The sequence below is a fragment of the Salvelinus fontinalis genome, chromosome 26, assembly GCF_029448725.1.
Source record: "Salvelinus fontinalis isolate EN_2023a chromosome 26, ASM2944872v1, whole genome shotgun sequence".
NCBI lineage: Eukaryota > Metazoa > Chordata > Actinopteri > Salmoniformes > Salmonidae > Salvelinus > Salvelinus fontinalis.
In genome coordinates, this window is record NC_074690.1 from 21,462,743 (window position 1) to 21,478,374 (window position 15,632).

Here is a 15,632-nt window from a genome sequence, read left to right on the forward strand (position 1 = left end):
TTTCTTCTATCTCTCAGATATAGAACTGACACTTCAGAACAAACTTCTTTTAGATTTTTCTTCTGTTTTTCCATGTAGTGAATTTGTTATTCAATGTGTTTGTATGGACTAAAAGCAGTTAGGCCAAATAGCATTTTTATATATTTTTTATACTTCAAGGGATGTTCAAATTCTAACTCAAATAGCAAAATGACCATTGATATGACCTTCTTCTTAAAACAATTCCATATAGCTCAAGAGAACCCCCACCCCCCCTCCTCCGTCTTAGACTATAATGGGTTAAGGACCAGTTCAACTTAGTTAATGCAGTTAGTCATTAGTTATCTAACGCCAACTCTTTCTTTCCTTGTAGGATCACCTTCTGCTCCCTGCGACCAACCACAGCAAAGGGAGAAGGCCAAAGATGTCCTTGGTGTTACCAGCTATTAATGTGAATGGTAAGGACTAGTAACCGATGGGAACTGAGCAATAGCAAGCCAAATGTAACCATTTGACTCTAAACTCTAAGGAAGTTTATTGATGTACGTTTTGGAGAAGAGCTTTCACGAAATCAGAAGCCACAGCCAATTTACATCTCCACCTTCATACTGTGTATAAACAGACAACCTAAACTAGTCACCAGTTTAGTTACAGCTTGAACCAGCTTGAACAAATGACTGTTATTGTGATGGATGAATGCTCACTTTTTCTTTTCGTCTTGAAAGCTTTCCTCTGTACTTACTTCCTATTGTATTAGTGACAGAAATAGCTTTCAGGTGTAAACTAAGCTATTTTTACTTCTGTCATGTGCAATGAATTAGGCTATTTTGCTAAGGGCAATCGTATTGGTCTGTTGGTACCCCTTCTACCCTGAAGAAAATAAGTAGAATACAGATTTGACATGCCCTTTTAAGGATAGAATGTACACTTTCGGAAGTTCAGAGACAACACTACTGTACGGCACATTTGCTTTTCTAATCTTAGGTGATTTACTGTCTCTTCAGTAGCAGGGGAGGGTTAAGCTTTAGAGAAGAGCTTGTCTGGGGGAGCCAGATAAACAGTTTGAAAATACGAGTTGGATTATACTACATATGTAGGATCTTCATTTGACCAGTTTCTCACGGCAGGATAATTAGTCTGCAGCAGGAGGAAATGTGAATTATTCTGTGGATTATAATTCATGAAAATTGTTGTCGGGTTGATACATTTGTTGTTAGGGCAAATCAAATCAGAAGTGTGAAAGTGGAAATTACACATTTTAGAAGCCCTTTTAAACCTTATATGCACTACAAGTTTGCAAGTTTTCATCAAATTAAGATCCTACATCTGTAGGACATGGGGCTCACCATTGAACTCACCCTCTTTTGTTTGGGTTCTGTCCCCCTCAGTCTTCAGAATTCGTTTTTTTGTGTGGGTTATGATAAATTATTAATGCATTTAATAGGTACAGTTGAAGTCAGAAGTTTACATACACTTTAGCCAAGTACATTTAAATTCAGTTTTTCACAATTCCTGACATTTAATCCTAGTTAAAAACTCCCCGTTTTAGGTGAATTAGGATCACCACTTTATTTTAAGAATGTGAAATGTCAGAATAATAGTAGAGAGAATGATTTATTTCAGCTTTTATTTCTTTCATCACATTCCCAGTGAGTCAGAAGTTTACATACACTCAATTAGTATTTGGTAGCATTGCCTTTAAATTGTTTAACTTGGGTCAAATGTTTCGGGTAGACTTCCACAAGCTTCCCACAATAAGTTGGGTGAGTTTTGGCCCATTCCTGCTGACAGAGCTGGTGTAACTGAGTCAGGTTTGTAGGCCTCCTTGCTCGCACATGCTTTTTCAGTTCTGCCCAATCTATAGGACTGAGGTCATGGCTTTGGGATGGCCACTCCAATACCTTGACTTTGTTGTCCTTAAGACATTTTTCCACAACGTTGGAAGTATGCTTGGGGTCATTGTCCATTTGGAAGACCCAATTGCGACCAAGCTTTAAGCTTTAATTGCGACCAAGCTTTTTAGCTTTCCTGACTGATGTCTTGAGATGTTGCTTCAATATATCCACATAATTTTCCTACCTCATGATGCCATCTATTTTGTGAAGTGCACCAGTCCCTCCTGCAGCAATGCACCCCCACAACATGATGCTGACACCCCCGTGCTTCACAGTTGGAATGGTGTTCTTCGGCTTGCAAGCCTCCCCCTTTTCCCTCCAAACATAACGATGGTCATTATTGCCAAACAGTTCCATTTTTGTTTCATCAGACCAGAGGACATTTCTCCAAAAAGTACAATCTTTGTCCCTATGTACAGTTGGCTTTTTTATAGCGGTTTTGGAGCAGTGGCTTCTTCCTTGCTGAGTGGCCTTTCAGGTTGTGTCAATATAGGACTCGTTTTACTGTGGATATAGATACTTTTGTACCGGTTTCCTCCAGCATCTTCACAAGGTCCTTTGCTGTTGTTCTGGGATTGTTTTGCACTTTTCGCACCAAAGTATGTTCATCTCTAGGAGACAGACCAATACTGTCTTTCAGAGCTCAGCCCTTACAGACCAGGGCCTCCGGCCAAAGGAAAACCTCCCTCCCTGGACACCTCTGGGGATCGGCTGCCCTCAGTGCAGGAGCCTCGCCATTATGGCCTTGAGCCAGGCCCCTGTAAACATACTTTAGTGAGTCCCAGAGGCCCCACAGTTCAGAACATTGCAAAGGCCGCTATTACCTGCCTCACACTGTTAATGGTCCTGAAACATTCCAAGACCTGTTTCCTGAGACTTATGGATCAAGTCTGTTATGCAAACACGCATCATCCTACAAAACAGAACTTTATGCTGACTGCTTGTTGACAGCAGTTTTGCTTTCTCTGAATCCAGACATATAAATCTGAAGTTTGGCATGTTTTTGTAGGGATTAATTTATTTGTTTAAGGTCTAGGTCATTAGCTCCCACAACATTAGCCAACATGTTTTGGATCTGCCATTATGCAATCTCATAGATGGGTGACAATATCTAGATTACAGCTTTAGAGTGATTACGAGGAGAAGAAAGAAAGAAAGTGGGATAGAGGCGTTGGTGGAATACAATGCAGTCCTGTCATGGGAATGCTTTGGTTTATTTCTTTATCTCTGTTTCTCTTGCTCCCACAGTCTCTGTTTCTCTTGCTCTCAAAGTCTGTTTCTTTTGTTCCCACAGTCTCTGTTTCTTTTGTTCCCACAGTCTCTGTTTCTTTTGTTCCCACAGTCTCTGTTTCTTTTGTTCCCACAGTCTCTGTTTCTCTTGCTCTCAAAGTCTGTTTCTTTTGTTACCACAGTCTCTGTTTCTTTTGTTCCCACAGTCTCTGTTTCTTTTGTTCCCACAGTCTCTGTTTCTTTTGTTCCCACAGTCTCTGTTTCTCTTGCTCTCAAAGTCTGTTTCTTTTGTTACCACAGTCTCTGTTTCTTTTGTTCCCACAGTCTCTGTTTCTTTTGTTCCCACAGTCTCTGTTTCTCTTGCTCTCAAAGTCTGTTTCTTTTGTTACCACAGTCTCTGTTTCTTTTGTTAACACAGTCTCTGTTTCTTTTGTTCCCACAGTCTCTGTTTCTTTTGTTCCCACAGTCTCTGTTTCTCTTACATTCAGTTTTTTTGAGGTGCAGAAGTGGATGCCAGAGAGGAATTTGTTTGATGTGCTTATGGCTTTGTTGAAAGGATATGCTATGCTTATTACATATCATTAGATAATATCCTTGGAGAGGCACAGTGGTGGCTGCATATAATTGCCAGGTGATTGTAACGGTAGGTTGTAATTTTCCCCAGCCACAGAGTGTGGTTGTTTAGAAAGACCTATTCTTGCCATAAATAGCTTCCATCTGTAGAAATCAGTTTGATATTCCTCACTACTTGAATAGAAGATTTACCATAGTTTTGTCCTCAGAATCACTCTTCTGGGCTACAACATATGGTGCAAGAATGCCAAGTGGCCTTTTGGGTAACTTTATCATAACCAATTGGCCTCAGTTGAAGGCTGCATGGTATGTGGAGGATAATGAAGGGCAATTTAGTATTTTCGTTCTCATGATTTGAAATAAGCCATTTCACTGTGTTGTATTGACAGGCCAGCATATTTTCTCATGTTCACATAGTTTAGTTTATGGTTGGTCTGACGCAAAGACTTCCACCATTTGGAATGAGCTATTCTCAGGTAAGGGCTGTGCCATTTGGAATTAGCTATGCTCAGGTAAGGGCTGTGCCATTTGGAATAAGGTATGGTCTGTATGAATACACAAGTGTTCCATTGGAATTAGCTATTCTCAGGTAAGGGCTGTGCCGTTTGGAATAAGGTATGGTCTGTATGAATACACAAGTGTTCCATTTGGAACTAGCTATTCTCCGGTAAGGGCTGTGCCATTTGGAATAAGGTATGGTCTGTATGAATACACAAGTGTTCCATTTGGAATTAGCTATGCTCAGGTAAGGGCTGTGCCATTTGGAATAAGGTATGGTCTGTATGAATACACAAGTGTTCCATTTGGAATTAGCTATGCTCAGGTAAGGGCTGTGCCATTTGGAATAAGGTATGGTCTGTATGAATACACAAGTGTTCCATTTGGAATTAGCTATGAAATAAGCTGTGCGTCTGTCTTCCAAACCAGTCAACACATTCAAGTTCCAAGCCTTAAAACTGTCTATCTCGAGACAATGCAGGTGTACACCTGGCAGCTAAAACAGATTCCTTGCACAGATATACTGGCGGATTCAGCTCTCATAAAAAAGAACAGTAACAAAAGTGTTAAATTCTATTTATCTTTAGTGGGTAATATTTTGTATAGTATATTATATACAGTAGTGTATTCAGGTACTATGGGCTTATCATATTAGTTTTCATCAAACATACAGTAGAAACACACATACTTTGAATGTCCATGTGTTCACAAAATGTGATCGGTTGCATAACCCTTTCAATTTAATTTCCATATGCATTAATCACCTTTAGATCCAGAGCCTGATCCCTACATGTGCCAGTAAATTCCTCCCGCTGGCTAAGCCACATGGACCTGGCATTACTGGCCAGGCTGATGGCTTCAGCCAGTGTTCTTCCAGGAGCTGGTGTTCACCCTCCAGCCGTCCTGCAGGCTCCTCAGCCACCTAATACCAGACAGGGTCTCTGGGAGAAGGCAGTGAACCAAATAATGACTATTGCATTTGGGCTCTAGAGCGCTAAGAGGACGGACTTCGCGATTGGATCCTCACAGAGAGACTCTATAAGGGGATCCCCTCAAGAGATCCTCATTGGATGTCTTGACCCAAGATGACTGAATATCATTTAGATTTTGATTATAACCATATTTTTTTTACTTATTGTATTTCATTACAGACTCTGTCATCAAGGACGACACATTTGAGGTGATGATGCAGATTGACTGTGAGGTCATGGACACCAAGATCCTCCACATCAAAACCTCCAGCATCCCAGAGTTCCTACGTGCTAACACCACTGACTTCCAGGCTGCAGCATCGGTTGGTGTTCTATCAGACTCTTCCTGAACTTCACTTCAACCAGAATACCTGGCAATCTGAAAGCCTATAATTTAGCCAACATTTTCAACTGTGACAAAACATTTAACTTTGTTGTATCCTCTCTGGAAATGTTCTGCATCAATTTCACACATCCTCTGTCTTCCACATTTCACAAGTCCTTGTACCTCCGATGTTACAAATCTATCAAGACGTATAAAGAAGTTGTCCAGCAACTGTTTGCCTCCATATTGCTTGGTTAAGAGCATCTGGTTTATGTTAAATTGACAGGCTGCCAATGCAGGCATCTAGGTCATTTGTTAGAATAAATATGGGACTTAATATTGAACCCTGTGGAACCCCTTCCAAAAATTCCTTCACTCTCTTGACCCTACAGCTATTGCGCTCTTTTAATTGAGCCATAATTTTACCAAATGTAACCTAATACCTTTATACAAAACAGTAATTGATTCTGGACCCTATTGATGGAACCAAGCCATGTTAACAAGATCCTTTTCACAGATATTAAAGTTGTTAGACATATAGACATATCTGGTGGAGTTATGATTCGTACTTTTTATGAAGCCATGTTGAGTGAACAAAATGACTTACTAAAAACCCAAACAATGTAAGCAATACATGAAATTTTTTGTCATTTAGCAGATGTTCTTATCCAGATCAACATACAGTTTGTGCATTCATCTTAAGATAGCTAGGTGGGACAACCACCTATCACAGGCATAGTAAGTAGGCTTTCCTCAAAGTAGTTATCAGGAAGGTCAGAGCCTGAAAGGGGTGGGGGGTCAAGTTTTTTACTCCTTAGTATGTGCAGTAGCAGTATCACACAAACATGATGTAAGTTATGTGCCCATTATTTTCAGAAATGTGTACATTTGGGGTGTAATAATGAATTTGTTTTGTTTGAGTTGCTTAATGGTTTGTCATGGTTTTCAGAAAAAAAACATGGACAGTAACATGTTCTAATATTGATGACTAGTGTGTCAGCATTCATGTTTGGAGGCATTTATTTTAAATTACAGTATATACAACATACACTTTAAACTTCTAACAAGCAGTAAGAAATAACTGTCTTGCTTTGCTGAATGATCTTGCCTGCTGCCATTTGGGCAGTTAAAAACAGTGACCATTAAATATAAAACTACAACAACATGCGTTGGGACAAAATGGGAGACATTTTGAGAAATAAAACACAAACAGAGCAACAGAGATTATAAAGTGCAAAACACAACGGCCCTGTAGACTGATCTACAATCCACTAAGACATCAAATGTTATGATGCGCTATGATGAAACTGGCTCTCACGAGGACCACCACAGGAAAGGAAGACCCAGAGTTACCTCTGCTGCAGAGGACACGTTCATTAGAGTTACCAGCCTCCGAAATTGCAGCCCAAATAAATGCACAGACATCTCAACATCAACTGTTCAGAGGAGACTGTGTGAATCAGGCCTTCCTGGTTGAATTGCTGCAAAGAAACCACTACTAAAGGACAAAAGAAGAGACCTGCTTGGGCCAAGAAACACAAGGAATGGACATTAGACCGGTGGAAATGTGTCCTTTGGCCTGGAGTCCAAATTTGAGATTTGTGAGACGCGGTGTGGGTGAACGGATGATCTCCACATGTGTATTTCCCACTGTGAAGCATGGAGGAGGAGGTGTTATGGTGTGGGAATGCTTTGCTGGTGACACTGTCTGTGATTTATTTAGAATTCAAGGCACACTTAACCAGCATGGCTACCACAGCATTCTGCAGCGATACGCCATCCCATCTGGTTTGGACTTAGTGGGACTATCATTTGTTTTTCAACAGGACAATGACCTAACACACCTCCAGGCTGTGTAAGGGCTATTTGACCAAGAAGGAGAGTGATGGACCTGGCCTCCACAATCCCTCGACCTCAACTAAATTGAGATGGTTTGCGATGAGTCGAACCGCAGAGTCTAGGAAAAGCAGCCAACAAGTGCTCAGCATATGTGGGATCTCCTTCAAGACTGTTGGAAAAGCATTCCAGGTGAAGCTGGTTAAAAGAATGCCAAGAGAGTGCAAGGCTGTCATCAAGGCAAAGGGTGGCTATTTAAAGAATTTCAAATAAAAAATATATTTTGATTTGTTTAACACTTTTTTGGTTACTACATGATTCCATATGTGTTATTTCATAGTTTGGATGTCTTCACTATTATTCTACAATGTAGAAAATAGTAAAAATGAATTAAAACCATGAGTAGGTGTTCTTAAACTTTTGACCGGTAGTGTATATATTTAGGATCTTTTATACAAAAAAGTGCTTGTCCCTTTATATATATGTATATATATATATATATATATATATATATATATATATATATATATATATATATATATATATATATATATCACTACTCGTCTGCTTTTAATATGCAAATATAACATTGTAGGTCACCTGGTGACCGTTGTCCCATGCGTACAGCTTTTTGTCCTTGGGGTTGTAGTCGATTTGCGTCGTGTATGTGTAGTTGTTTGTGAAAGGTATTCTGGGGATCATCTGGGTGTGTGTGTGCGTATCGAAGGCGTAGGATATATTGGCGAGGGTGCGTTCGTAGTTGTCCACCGCATACAGGACACCACAAATGACAAAGGAGTTTCCGTAGAAGTGTCTCCTCAGGCCCGTTCTGAACGTACTCTGGAGGCTGAGGTCGGTCGGGTTCACACGGCTTAGGATGATTACTTCCTGATGGAAGCCCTCCTCATCCAGAGCAGGGTACACTAACCACAGGCCGCTCTCATCCACCGCAAAGTCGATATCCGAGTGTCCTCGCCGCCTCCAGGAGGCGTCCTCCTCCTCTAACACGGCGTCGTGCAGCGTCGTCCAGGCCGCCACGTAGAGCAGATGCAGGTCGAACTTGATGATGTCACGGGAAAAGGCGCGGTTGTAATAGAAAGCTCCGTTGTACACCACGTGGCCTGTGCCGATCCAGTTGTACGGGAACTTGTAGGAATTGGTGAAGTGTCCTGACAGGAAACAGACCAGAGAAACAATAGAGTATTCAATACTGAGCAGCACACATTGCACAAATCAAATGGCACCATTACATGAATCTATTGCCATGTCTGTCTCGTAATCATGGCATCTAGAACCAAAGCAGTTACTTGGTTTTGAGACTATTCTATTGTGAAAATACCTTGTTTGAAGTTGTCCATGTCGTGGAATTCCAGTAGGTGGTTACCATAGTAGTAGTTGGTGACATATATGACATTTCCGTTGCCCTTTGGGTCCTTCATCCAGGCCCCTTCCTTCCGGCCGTAGGTGTTATGGGTCACTGGGTCCGAGATGGAGGCCAGAGTGTCTTTGCACATGCCTGTAAGTAAACATACAAAGATAAAGATAATCTGTACTCCCCTCAGGTATTTAAAGATCAAACAAATAACACTATTTCCGTCCCAAAAAGATCAATGTGGTGTATAATACAAATCAGGCCTTTTTCAGCATCAAATTTGAATTTCACTTTGGAAAATAAAAAATCTGATCAACCAAAGATATTTTTTACCAGGGACTTTAGGGGTCGCCGAGGGGCCCTCTGTCCAGCCGATGTGATGCTTGAGTTTGGGCGCACCCGTCACCTTGCTGGGTGAGGCTGTGGTGCTGTTGACCTGTCGCACTGCAGCGGTTGGAGACGTGGTCAAAACAGACAAGGTTTCAGGTTTCCTAGTGGCCGCTGGCTGAGTGGTGCTTGCGCTTGTCGCAACCATTGTAGTAGTGTTGGTTGCTGCGGTCGTAGTTGTGGTTGGAATGGTTGTGGTTGGGATGAACACAGTGGTTGATGGTGTCTCGGTAGCTTTAGGGGCAGATGTGGTGGGATTTCCTTGGGGACTATTGGTTGTTTTGGAGGCACGAGTGGCCTGGTTGTCTGGGTTCCACTTCCTGTCTTGCGATGTTGGTGTCGCGGTGCCTGCTACAGGTCTGGGCTGGGTGGGTCTCAGGAGCTGGTCATCGATGAGCAGGTCCATGGAACCATCACCGCTCAGGGCTTCGTCTGCTGCTGGTGAATGAGCAGCACAAGCATCATCTACAGTACACCAATATACTCAAGAAGCCTCTCCAATCTCATATTAAACCCCAGAACAAAACATGTCTATAGGCACAGCCCCAATATAGAGACCCCCAAAAAGAAGCCGTCGACATCACTAAAATTCCTGGGAAGATGTGCTGTATGTTCTGAACTGGATAGACCACTGCTATGTTAGTTATTCTAGTATATGTCCAGTATTTTAATGGACTTACTGAGCTCCCCAGCGGCTCCATCGTCCACCGTGTTGGCCTTGTAGAAAGTCACTCCTCTGATGACCATGCCGTTGAGTCCCACCTTGCCTTTCAGGGGCCCCTCCCTGTTTTGCAGCTGGCTCCTCTTCAGCATGGGCCTGGTGGTCCCCTGGCCCTTGGCCCCAATGTAGCGCTCCTCATACTTCTTCTATAGGAGGATCCAATCACAAAGGACCAAATGTTACCATTGTGTTATCGTAAAGCTTTTAGTGAGACAACTGTACTACATACTATACCTGTTGATTTTTAGTTACAATAAGTTCTTAGCAACCATTTGTTGCATGGCAGTAAAGTTTTCTGTTTCTGATTTTAAATTGTAATACTAGGCTACAGAAACAAATGCTATGGTTTTGAACATATTGTTTTTCTGGAAACGTATGCAGTCGAGGTTCAAAGTAAGAAAGAAATTTATGTCAAATACTCTGAAGTCTGAGGAAAATTAATTGTTTTCTGAGACATCTGGAAACTGTTGTAGTCCAGAAAGCAGACTAGTTTTTATCCCGCCACACTGTATTAAAGAGAGTGCCAGGCTACTGGCTACCTTAATGTCTTGCCAACGTTTCCACTACAAGTCCAAAGAGACTGACTGCCTTGGTTAGCATAGACTTTGTGTGTGTATGTGTGTGTCCTACCTCTGTGTTAGCATAAGCTGCAGCTGTATCCTTCTGCAGAGACGGCTCCAGCTCAGTCAGACGTTTTCTCTTTTCCATCCTCTGCTGGGCTCTTCTCTCCTTCTCTCGCTCCTTTTCCTCACTAGAGGGGCTCCTCACACTCACTTTATCCTTCTCCGTGTGGTTACAAGAAAAGGTCTGGACACCCACAGAGACAAAGCAAAATGGTGAGAAGCCAGTACCATGACCATAGACTCTAAGGCAGGGCTCATCGACTAGATCCAACCGGGGGCAGATTCTTTTCTTGGGCGGATGGTCAGGGGGCTGGAACATCATTACAAATAACTTGTAGACTGCAAATTGACCACAAGGAGCACCAACAGCTATAATATTTGACTAAAACATTATAATTTCAAACCTTGCTTACATTTGTATACGATCAAATATATCTCGCTATCATGTGTGTGAATACTTTGGAACAGATTTCCAAAATTAAAATCACTTGGAGCTGATTTGCTGGTGTTTTTACAGTCTTTTATGACAAACCTTTTCTATATTGTCAACCCGGTTGAGGAGTTTGGTTGTAACTGAGTGCAACTTTAACAGATCCATCCCGTAAAACGCTCCCTCCAATAACTCCATTACTGTTGAGAGCTGTAAGAGAAAGTGATCAGAATCATTGCAGTACATTTTTGATAACATACATGTACATGTTGTAGTCCTGTCTCACGCTGTTTTCAACCACATCTTTTCAATCACAGATGATGTGGACATTTCATTCAGATCAAATAAAGTTTGAGGAAATATTCCCTTGCAAAGGGACCTGGCTAACTCCTTGTTTTACAAAGACTATGGGTTATTTTATGATGGACCAGTGTAGTGTTTTTTGTCCTTAGAGGTAGGCGCTTGTGTTTTACCTTGATGTCATCTTTCCCCGCCTCCTGCAGCTTCTTGAACCTGTAATCTCCCTCGCAGGGATTCAGAGCAGAGGGTGGGGCTATACACGCACACTTTTTACAATTGGGCCCCGATGTCACAGTCTCCACTGTGTAAAAGTCTTCGGCTTTGGCGGCGCCCTCCTCTATCCGCCGGCAGGCACTTCTGCTCAGCGGTCTGACAACACATTTACAGCGACAGTCAGAGCCTTCCGACAGCGTTTTCACTTTGTCATAATCTCCCAGCAGCTATAATTGAGAAGAGATGGGTAGAGCATGGGTAGTCCACCAATGAGGAGCACAGCATTTCAACAATTCACACAGACACATGCATTGGTTACAGTTCAGTGGAGGCTGGTGGAAGGAGATGTAGGAGGACAGCCTAGTGGTTAAGAGCGTTGGGCCAGTAACCGAAATGTTGCTGGATCGAATCCCCGAGCTGACAAGGTAAAAATCTGTCATTCTGCCCCTGAGCAAGGCAGTTAACCCACTGTTTCCAGGGCGCCGTGGATGTTGATTAAGGCAGCCCCTGCACCTCTCTGATTCAGAGGTTAAAGCGGAAGACACATTTCAGTTGAAGGCATTCAGTTACCTAGTCAGTACAACTAGGTATCCCCCTTTCCTTGTAATGGCTGGAATGGAATAAATGGAACTGAGTCAAACATATTGTTTTGATGTGTTTGATAAGTTCTCTTTGTTCCAGTTCCATTCCAGCCACTACAATGAGCCCGTCCTCATATCGCTCTTCCCACCAGCCTCCTCTGGTGCAGTTACTTATAGGATGGATTCAGAGGTAGCTGAATAGCATATTAATGAGAATGTATACATTTATCACTACATAGGAAAAACTACCATCTCATCTCTCTGATACCAAATATTCTATGCACATTGCACATTGAAAATGGTTTAACGACTAACAATCGACTAATGTAGAAAAATACTGCTTTTTAACCCTTTATATGGGTATGAAAAATATTTTTGTCTTACGAACATATTTCACATTTAGGAGAACATTTTAAAACTAAAGTAACTATATACTAAAACGACAACGCTCAGTGTGCGTGCGTAAGTACGCATGATAAGTGCTCAACGTAATAGGTTAACTTTTCCAAGGCCAGTATTCATAGACCATGAAGTGTCCATTATTAATATCCTAAACTAAACGGAATTATAATGCTTGGGAAAATTAATTATTCTTCCTCTTAGTTATTCTCATTAACTGTCGCACTTGGCTTTAGATAGGTATAGGCTGTGCGTAAAATTAGGCTATCTAATCAATCCTGTTACAAATACCGAGAAAGGTCGTAAATACCTGAGTTAAAACGTTTTCCTGGTTGTCCATCTCATCATCTAGCAGTGGTCCGTCGGTCTGTTGTAGTTCCTCTTTTATTCCATTATCCATTACGTCGCTGAATGCAACTTGTGCCCAAGTGAGAGGGACCGCACACCACAACAAGAGCAATATCTGCAACCTAGACACCATCTCCTAAATTACCAGGTGCACAATTGATAAATTGCAAATCAAAAAATGATGTATTTGAAACTCTCTGCAGCGAATTTCAAAAATAATAAAGTAGTTTGAAATATTCAAATGTTATAACAAGAAATATTCAAATGTTATAATAAGATGTTCATGATAAAAAAAAGTGATCTCGCAATGGAATTTAATCCGAGATGTATTTAGAGTCCTCAGGTGGAAATTATTGTGTTGCCCTCGCTGTAAGTGATAGGTATGACCACTGTTGATGGTTGGAGGTGAATGAACAGGCAAGTGAACGTTCTAATGGTTGGTTATGGATAGGTGGGACGGACTTTATCATTATTGGATACAGGGTGCAGTCTGTCTCACAGATTGGATGTGAAACAATGTTACAAGAGATTCAACAATAGTTTTCAAACATAATATTTGGTCATTAATGTTCTTTCTTCTTAACTGTATAGTTGTATAAATGCCTCTTCTGGCCATTGGGAAATGTTTGCTATAGAATTCCTGACTAGTAGGGTATTATTATAGGTGATATTATTTGATGGACTGCAGAATGAAGCTCATAAATCGGACACAATTTTAGAATAGGCTATTTGTGGTTGAAATAAAGAGAAAATGTGAGCCCCACATTTACCCGATAGCGCCATCTAGGGGATTATTTCTGTCATCGTCTGTTTATGTGATGGACATTATTCTCCCACCATTCCAGCAATGTGGAAATCAAGATAAATGAGTATTATCCGTTATATATTATTTAGAGTGAACAGCCATTATACATAGTGTATTTCATAATAATGTGCATTTCCCTCGCAGAGAGGATCCTGTCATAACTGTTCAGCAGTTATTTACTGGTATACTGGTCTTGATACACAAGCCACAGGTCTTGCAATTGTTCCTTAGATCAGTAGGTGGACTATAAGTGAACTTTTCTAATGCAGAATATTGTACTCAAATGCCTAAAGTATGAACACAAATGCCAATATTGTATGTTTTACTTGCATCTTACTTTTGATTATCTTGTTTGGGGCTAATGCACTTGTTTCCCAAATATTTCATCCTGGGGCCAGAAACAGTCAAATATGTATTTTCAAGTAATTTAATCTCACCTTTGCTCCAACTTAGACACTTTATTCTGTGTTCGGTAGGTAGTTCTGAAAGGTTCTCTTAAAAAGAGAATAGAAAGGTTTAACAGCCTGTGCTCCTATTAACATCTCTCACAAGCCACTCAAACCAGTTACAATAACCTCCTCACCCTCTGAAGGATAGTTCTCCTGGTTGAGTAATACTTGATTAATAATTCCCTGTGCTATGGAATGTGTATATGCCAGTGTTTATGTAAGGGTGAGAGGTGCAGATCCGTGTTGCTTGGCATCCCCCATTCAAAGCTGTTAGGACAACAGTCTATTGTGTAGGTACAGAGCCCTCCAGCAGTAGCAGTATGTGGCAGCTCGGGAGGTTGAAGTTGTTGCTTCGACAGAAACCTACAACTATGCCACAGCCGCTAGAGGTCCTCTTTAATGGGTACAATGTGTGAGTGAAATCACAGATCCTTTTTGTTTAAAAAATACCTGCAATAGTATGACAACATGCCAGGGAGTGCAGCTACTAATCTCAGGGATACTATTTTATTTTGTCGTTGGGGTTGAAGAAAAGTAGAAAATGTAATTGTGTATTAGTCAGCGTAGGAGGTCAGAGTTGTTTGTTGGGTATAAGGTCTCACTGATTTACCTCTTTCTTTTTAGAAGTAATAAAAAAGTAAGGTTATGGTCAGCATGGTCAAACACTTGGTTGGTTTAGGACTGTTTTACATTTGATACAGTTTCCTTTCTTCCCAAAAGAACTTTGAAGGTTATAGATTACTTTTTAAGTATTCCATATGATCAAATCAAATCAAATGTATTTATATAGCCTTTCTTAAATCAGCTGATATCTCAAAGTGATGTACAGAAACCCAGCCTAAAACCCCAAACAGCAAGCAATGCAGGTGTAGAAGCACGGTGGCTTGAAAAAACTCCATAGAAAGGCCAAAACCTAGGAAGAAACCTAGAGAGGAACCAGGCTAGGAGGGGTGGCCAGTCCTCTTCTGGCTGTGCCGGGTGGAGATTATAACAGAACATGGCCAAGATGTTCAAATGTTCATAAATGACCAGCATGGTCAAATAATAATAATCACAGTAGTTGTCGAGGGTGCAACAAGTCAGCACCTCAGGAGTAAATGTCAGTTGTCTTTTCATAACCGATCATTAAGAGTATCTCTACCGCTCCTGCTGTTTCTAGAGAGTTGAAAACAGCAGGTCTGGGACAGGTAGCACGTCCGGTGAACAGGTCAAGGTTCCAAAACAATACTGGTCCTAAAACGGAACCTTGAGGAACACCGAAATTTACAGTTGATTTGTCAGAGGACAAACCATTCACAGAGACAAACTGATATCTTTCCGACAGATAAGATCTAAACCAGGCCAGAACTTGTCTGTGTAGACCAATTTGGGTTTCCAATCTCTCCAAAAGAATGTGGTGATCGATGGTATCAAAAGCAGCACTAAGGTCTAGGAGCACGAGAACAGATCCAGAGCCTCAGTCTGACGCCATTAAAGGGTAATTTACCACCTTCACAAGTGCAGTCTCAGTGCCATGATGGGGTCTAAAACCAGACTGAAGCATTTTGTATACATTGTTTGTCTTCAGGAAGCAGTGAGTTGATGTGCAACAGCCTTTTCTAAAATGTTTGAGAGGAATGGAAGATTCGATATAGGCAGATAGTTTTTTATATTTTCTGGGTCAAGGTTTGGTTTTTCAAGAGAGGCTTTATTGCTGC

The 15,632-nt window shown here is 41.3% G+C and overlaps 2 protein-coding genes across 11 annotated transcripts in view; one reads left to right on the forward strand and one right to left on the reverse strand.

The window, feature by feature from the left end:
- LOC129823911 (cyclic AMP-dependent transcription factor ATF-6 alpha-like) overlaps positions 1-6,098 on the forward strand; it is a 45,052-nt gene extending 38,954 nt beyond the window's left edge. For all 9 annotated transcript variants that reach the window (XM_055883011.1, XM_055883012.1, XM_055883013.1 and 6 more), the window contains 2 exons: positions 353-437; positions 5,327-6,098. In XM_055883011.1, coding sequence (XP_055738986.1) covers positions 353-437; positions 5,327-5,496 — 255 coding nt within the window. In that variant the 3' untranslated portion in view covers positions 5,497-6,098. The remainder of the gene's footprint in view (positions 1-352; positions 438-5,326) is intronic.
- Positions 6,099-7,854: 1,756 nt separating this feature from the next.
- Positions 7,855-13,075, reverse strand: LOC129823910 (olfactomedin-like protein 2B). 2 transcript variants are annotated; one of them, XM_055883007.1, is made up of 8 exons: positions 12,644-13,075; positions 11,314-11,580; positions 10,943-11,050; positions 10,418-10,594; positions 9,747-9,933; positions 9,013-9,501; positions 8,647-8,823; positions 7,855-8,476 (listed from the first exon to the last, which is right to left on the reverse strand). In XM_055883007.1, the coding sequence occupies exons 1-8, from the start codon at positions 12,812-12,814 to the stop codon at positions 7,878-7,880; spliced, it is 2,175 nt and encodes a 724-aa protein (XP_055738982.1). In that variant the 5' UTR covers positions 12,815-13,075; the 3' UTR covers positions 7,855-7,877. The 2 variants fall into 2 exon arrangements, with proteins under 2 accessions (XP_055738982.1, XP_055738981.1); XM_055883006.1 differs by having other exon boundaries at positions 9,013-9,504.
- Between the last annotated feature and the right edge of the window lie 2,557 nt (positions 13,076-15,632).

Bases quoted from the DNA above. Each gene is read 5' to 3' on its own strand.
- LOC129823910 (XM_055883006.1), bottom strand. From the start codon at position 12,814: ATGGTGTCTAGGTTGCAGATATTGCTCTTGTTGTGGTGTGCGGTCCCT. The intron at 9,934-10,417 runs GTAGGACACACA...ATCCTCCTATAG, and splicing joins CAGCTTATGCTAACACAGAG to AAGAAGTATGAGGAGCGCTA. The intron at 8,824-9,012 runs GTAAAAAATATC...GTTTACTTACAG, and splicing joins GGCGACCCCTAAAGTCCCTG to GCATGTGCAAAGACACTCTG.